Genomic DNA, 5,850 nt, shown 5'->3' with positions numbered 1-5,850 from the left:
CGGCTTTTCTCTTCGATTTTAGGACACTCTCGTTCTGGCAGGCTTCCGAGATTCTCGTCACATCTCCGCGAAGTCCCTGTGCAGATCGGGACGGAGTCCTCGCCCGCGTCTTCGCGATCGTTTAATTTTCACGTATTGTATTTGCTCTTTAAGTTAATAAAGCGGTGCTAACGAATCGTCGGCCTACTCATTTGTACTTGTGTTCGTGTTTCGCGCTCTCATCCTTTCGGGTCTCCTCCAACCGCGCGATTTCCGCACGACGAGAGGCCCACATTTTGGTCCTTCGAGCCGGATCCGAGCGCGGAACCGATACGAGTCGTGGGTGTCGATGCCAGATCGTGTAGGTGAAGAGTACACCGGTGCGCGTTACTCTCGAGTGAATCGGTGTGGTACCCGGATCGGCTGACCGCGTTTCGGTGCTTCACGCCTACCATTTCACGTACGCCGCCGGTGCTTTCAAGAATTGAAGAATCGCGCTGCACGCTGCGCGCACCACGCTTCGCGCTCCACGCTTCGCGCCTCTCGCTTCGCCCCCTACGACGGTCGATTGCGTACACGCGGCGGTCTCATCTAATAGCATTCCACGATGGACATCGCTATCAAAAAACAAGTCATCTCTGCCGGATACATCGAGCGCTTCTGGGACAACCTCGTAAAGGTCGGGAAGGAGAAAATGACCCGCGCCTACATAACGACGCGGCTGGAGCTGTTGGAGTCCTATTGGAGAAAGTTCATGGAAGGGCACGATGCCGTCTTAGGATATGAGGGCGTGGAAGGCACGGAATATATGAAGAGCGACGTCTTCCAGGCCACGGAGGAGCACTATGTGAGCGTGAAGTCTCGCATCACCGCCCATCTGGCGGTGCCGCCTTCTCCGACCCCGTCAGGCAAGGGCGAAGCAAATGCCGTCTTAAGGCAGATACAGCTGCCGAAGATCAGCTTGCCCACGTTTGATGGCGATCAGCTGGCATGGGAAGGCTTTCGGGACCTCTTCGTCTCCTTGGTTCACGACGTGGAGGGACTTGCTCCGACGCAGAAGCTCCAGTACCTCAAGGCCAGCCTTACTGGAGAGGCGGCGGCGGCCGTCGCAAACATCGAGATCTCGAAGCGGGGCTACGCCTTGGCGTGGGAGGAGCTCGCGTCGCGCTACGACAATCGGAGAGTCCTGATGGCGACCCACATGCGCGTGCTGCTGTCCAGCCCGCCGGTGACCAAACCATCGGCTTCCGAGCTCGGCCGACTCCTAAGCGTGGTAAATCAGGCGGCACGCTCCTTTCGAACGCTAGGCCGCCCCGTGGATCAGTGGGACGACTGGTTCGTCCACATACTCGTCGACAAACTCGACTCGGCGACGCGGTTACTGTGGGAGTCGGAGCACAAGTCAAGTCGAGACTTCCCGACCTTCGAGGAGCTGAAGGAGTTCCTTCTCACCCGCGCTCGGGCGCTGGAGGCGGCCGGCCCGCGACCGACACAGACGACCGCCACCATCTCCAACGCGCCCCAAGGGACGGGTACAAGGCGAAGTGGACGCAAGGAAGAGGTGTCGGCCCATGCCACCGCCACCGGAGCTGACAACCGGGGACCACAGTGTCCACTGCAGTGTAGGGAGCGGCACTACCTACGCTCCTGCGCCCGCTTCAGGGCGTATTCAGTGGAACAGCGTCGCGACCTTGTACGAAAGGGGAGACTGTGCTTCAACTGCCTTGGTCAAGGTCACGCGGTTTCGGCTTGCCCCTCCACAGGTAGGTGCCGCATCTGCCAGGAGACCCACCACACGATGCTACACATACTGGAGCGAGGAGCGCCGCCGTCGGCCACTCCGGACTCAACCGATTCCGCTGTGTCGAAGGACAAGGTCGAGCAGCCGGTTGAGGCAACGAGGGTCGCCGCGTTATCCACCTCCACTACGAGCATGGTGCTGCTCGCGACCGCCATGATCCGGCTGATCAGTGACACGGGCAGATCCATGACGGTTCGAGCGCTACTGGACTCAGGATCGGAGGCGTCGTTCGTGTCCGAGCGGGTGGCTCAACATCTCAGGCTGCCACGACGCCGCGTCAACGTAACCGTCTCCGGCCTGCAGGGCACGACCACCGGGAGAGCCGCCCACGCGGTCTCTCTGATGGTGGGTTCGGAGAAAGCGCCCTCCTTCAGGATCGCGCTACCGACGGTCTTGGTATTGGCCAAACTTACCGCCCTCACGCCGGGACGACAGGTGCTGAGGGGCGACTGGCCTCATCTGGAGGGACTTCAGTTAGCCGATCCCGGCTTTGACAGGCCGGCTGCGGTCGACGCCGTACTCGGGGCGAGTGTGTACGGGATGCTGCTCGAGGGTGATGTCCGACGCGGCCACCCCGACAGCCCGACGGCTCATTTGACCGTGTTCGGATGGGTGCTCATGGGCGTCCTCTCCGGCGCCGACTGCGCCACGCCGCAGTCCGTGGTGGCACATCACGCGTCGGTGGAACCGGACCTTCAACACGATCTTCGTCGGTTCTGGGAATTGGAAGAGGTGGCCGACGAGCGGATACCTTCCCCGGACGAGGCCCACTGCGAGCAACTGTTTGCACAGACACACGCCCGTGACTCGGAGGGGCGATATATCGTTCGCCTCCCCCGGAAGACGAACCCGTCAACGGCTCTCGGGGCTTCCCGTCGCGGGGCATTGCAGATGCTTCTCAGCACGGAGCGCCGCTTGGAGCGAGATCCGTCGCTCAGACAGAGGTACGCCGACTTCATGGACGCGTACCTTGAGTTGGGCCATATGGAGGGGGCACCCAGAAGCGGAGTCGGTGAATGTTACTACCTGCCCCACCACGCCGTAGTCAAGGCTACGGACCCGGCCGGGAAGATCAGGGTGGTCTTCAATGCGTCCTTCCGAACCTCCTCCGGGGTCTCGCTGAACGACGTGCTACTCGCCGGACCGAAACTGCAGGTCGACCTCTGGTTGGTCCTTACCCGTTGGCGGCTCCACAGGTACGCATTCACCACGGACATTGTGAAGATGTTCCGCCAGATTCGCGTGCACCCAGACGACGTGGACCTGCAGAGAATTCTGTGGCGGGCGGATCCGACCTCGGAGGTTGAGGACTACCGGCTCACCACAGTGACCTACGGTACGACGTCCGCACCGTATCTCGCCATCCGCACCCTTCTGCAGCTCGCACAGGACGAGGCAACACGGTTTCCACTTGGAGCGGCTGCCATACGCTCCAACACCTATGTCGACGACATTCTCGCTGGAGCGGGCTCGATGGACGGGGCGCTGGAGCTGAAGCGGCAGCTGGTGGGGTTGCTTAAGGCGGGCGGTTTCCCCCTCAGCAAGTGGTCCGGGACGCACGCGGACCTGTGCCCTGAGGGAGATCAGGAGGAGCGACTCATCTCCACCAGCGACCTGGTCGGGGCATTGGGCGTCCTCTGGTCCCCTAGCCGAGACTCGCTCGGCCTACGAGCAGTTCCGATCTTGACTTCGACCGAGGGGCCCACCAAGCGACGGGTCGCCTCCGACGCCGCAAGATCATACGACCCGGCCGGGTGGGCGGCGCCGGTGCTCGTCACCGCCAAGATTTTCTTGCAGGATCTCTGGTTGGCGGGAGTAGAGTGGGATCAGCCCCTTCCTTCACACTTACGGGCTCGCTGGATGGACTACATCTCCACGTTGCATGAGCTGGACAGCCTGAGCATACCTCGCTGGGCCGGCGTCACGGACGGATGTACCATGCAGCTGCATGGCTTCGCCGACGCATCCGAGAGAGCATACGCCGCAGTGGTGTATTTAAGAAGCGAGGACGCGTCCGGCGCTGTCAGGACAAGCATTCTGGTAGCCAAGACAAAGGTCGCCCCAGCGAAACCGGTCTCGATCCCGAGATTGGAGCTGTGCGGGGCCCTGTTGACGGCGCGCCTGCTCGACCGGGTGGCAAAGGGGCTCGGATTGCCAGCCGACGCCCTCCATGCATGGTCGGACGCCAGGGTGGCGCTGGCATGGCTGAGAGCGCACCCGTCTAGATGGAAGCCGTTCGTAGCGAACCGGGTGTCCGCCATACAGGAGCTGGTGCCCACGGAGCGGTGGCGCCACGTGCCGACGGCGGACAATCCTGCGGATGCTGCAACGCGGGGTATCACCCCGTCAGAGCTGTCAGATCTGAGCCTGTGGTGGAGGGGCCCACCCTGGCTGGCGGAGCCGCCCGAACGGTGGCCACTCGACCCCTGCGAGGAGCGGACCGACTGCGAGGTGCGCCGCGTGCACGCGACCACGACGGCCACAACGGAGCAGGAGAATGACTTACTGTCCAGGTTCTCATCTCTTTCCAGGTTGATTCGCGTAACGGCCTTCTGTCGTAGGTTTCTTCCAGGACAGGCCTGGACGGGAGCCCACCTCTCTGCAGACGAGCTCGAGGGCTGTCGACTTGCCTGGCTTCGAGTCGCACAGCGGCAAGACTTCGCGGGGGAGACGGAGGCACTCTCCCGCGGTCAGCGGCTGCCACGCCGATCGCCGCTGCTGGCGCTAAGGCCCTTCCTGGGGCCCGACGGGCTTCTTCGAGTGGGCGGGCGACTGGAAAATTCCCCGCTGGAATTCGAGGAGAAGCACCCGATCATCTTGGCAAGGACGAGCCACCTGTCGTTGCTGCTGGTCCGGGACGCCCACGAGCGCACGCTACACGGTGGACCACAACTGACTCGCAGCGTGCTAGCCCGACGATACTGGATCATCCACGCCGGCCGCCTAATACGCTCGATACTACACCGCTGCGTGCGCTGCGCCCGTTTCAAGGGCGAGGCTGCCCAGCAACAAATGGGCCAGCTTCCTGCAACCCGTGTCCGGGCCGCGCGGCCGTTCCACTCCACCGGCCTGGACTACGCGGGGCCCATCCAACTGCGTACCTCAAAGGGACGAGGCGTGAAGTCCTTCAAGGGCTATATATGTCTGTTCGTGTGTATGTCCACACGGGCAGTTCATCTGGAAGCCGTATCCGACCTCACGACGTCTTCCTTCTTAGCCGCCTTTAAGCGATTTGTCGCCAGGCGCGGCCACTGCGCCCACCTGAACAGCGACAACGGAACCACGTTTCGAGGAGCCGACCGAGAGTTGAGGGAGATGTTCAGGGCGGCGGCGGACTTCTACAAGGTCTGCCGGGAACAACTGGCGTCGGACGGGACAGACTGGAGCTTTATACCCCCCTCGGCCCCGCACTTCGGCGGACTCTGGGAGGCCGGCGTAAAGTCAACAAAGTATCATCTTCGACGCGTAATCGGCGACCACACGCTGACTTACGAGGAGCTCTCGACGCTCCTCTGCCAGGTAGAGGCGTGCTTGAACTCTAGGCCGCTCTACCCCTTGAGCACAGACCCAACGGACTCGGCCGCCCTTACTCCTGGGCACCTACTGATCGGCGAGTCGCTGATCAACGTGCCGGAACCGCCAGCGCTAACCAGCCCTTCGGGCCTCATTAAGCAGCGCTGGCAACTAATTTCTAATATGCGCGATCATTTCTGGAACAGGTGGTCCCGGGAATATCTGCAGCACCTGCAACAGCTTGGGAAGTGGCGACAGCGCTCGGCCAACCTGACCCCTGGCGCCATCGTGCTGTTGAAGGACGAGCAGCTGCCTCCGGCGAAATGGGCGCTCGGACGAGTCAGCGAAGTCCGGTCCGGGACTGACGGCCTGGTACGCGTCGTCGTCATCGACACCGCCACCTCCCGATTGACCCGTCCTATCACCAAGATCTGCCCGCTTCCCGTATCGCAGGATCAGCAGCAACCGTAGGCCAGCCTCATCGCCACACGGAGGCATCATTTCGTCCGCTGGACGAGGCGGGCGGAATGTTCAGAGTCGAGCGTAGCTTCCCCCAC

General features: G+C 62.3%; 1 protein-coding gene across 1 annotated transcript in view; it reads left to right on the top strand.

Annotated features, from left to right (window-relative positions):
* Positions 1-5,850, top strand: part of LOC105457063 — a 16,937-nt gene that overhangs the window by 6,492 nt on the left and 4,595 nt on the right. The window contains 2 exon segments of the mRNA XM_011701499.1: positions 23-119; positions 578-5,760. Coding sequence (XP_011699801.1) covers positions 23-119; positions 578-5,760 — 5,280 coding nt within the window.

This window comes from Wasmannia auropunctata, unplaced genomic scaffold, assembly GCF_000956235.1.
Source record: "Wasmannia auropunctata unplaced genomic scaffold, wasmannia.A_1.0 LD336106.1, whole genome shotgun sequence".
Taxonomy (NCBI): Eukaryota; Metazoa; Arthropoda; class Insecta; order Hymenoptera; family Formicidae; genus Wasmannia; species Wasmannia auropunctata.
This window is presented reverse-complemented; position numbering and strand designations above follow the sequence as displayed.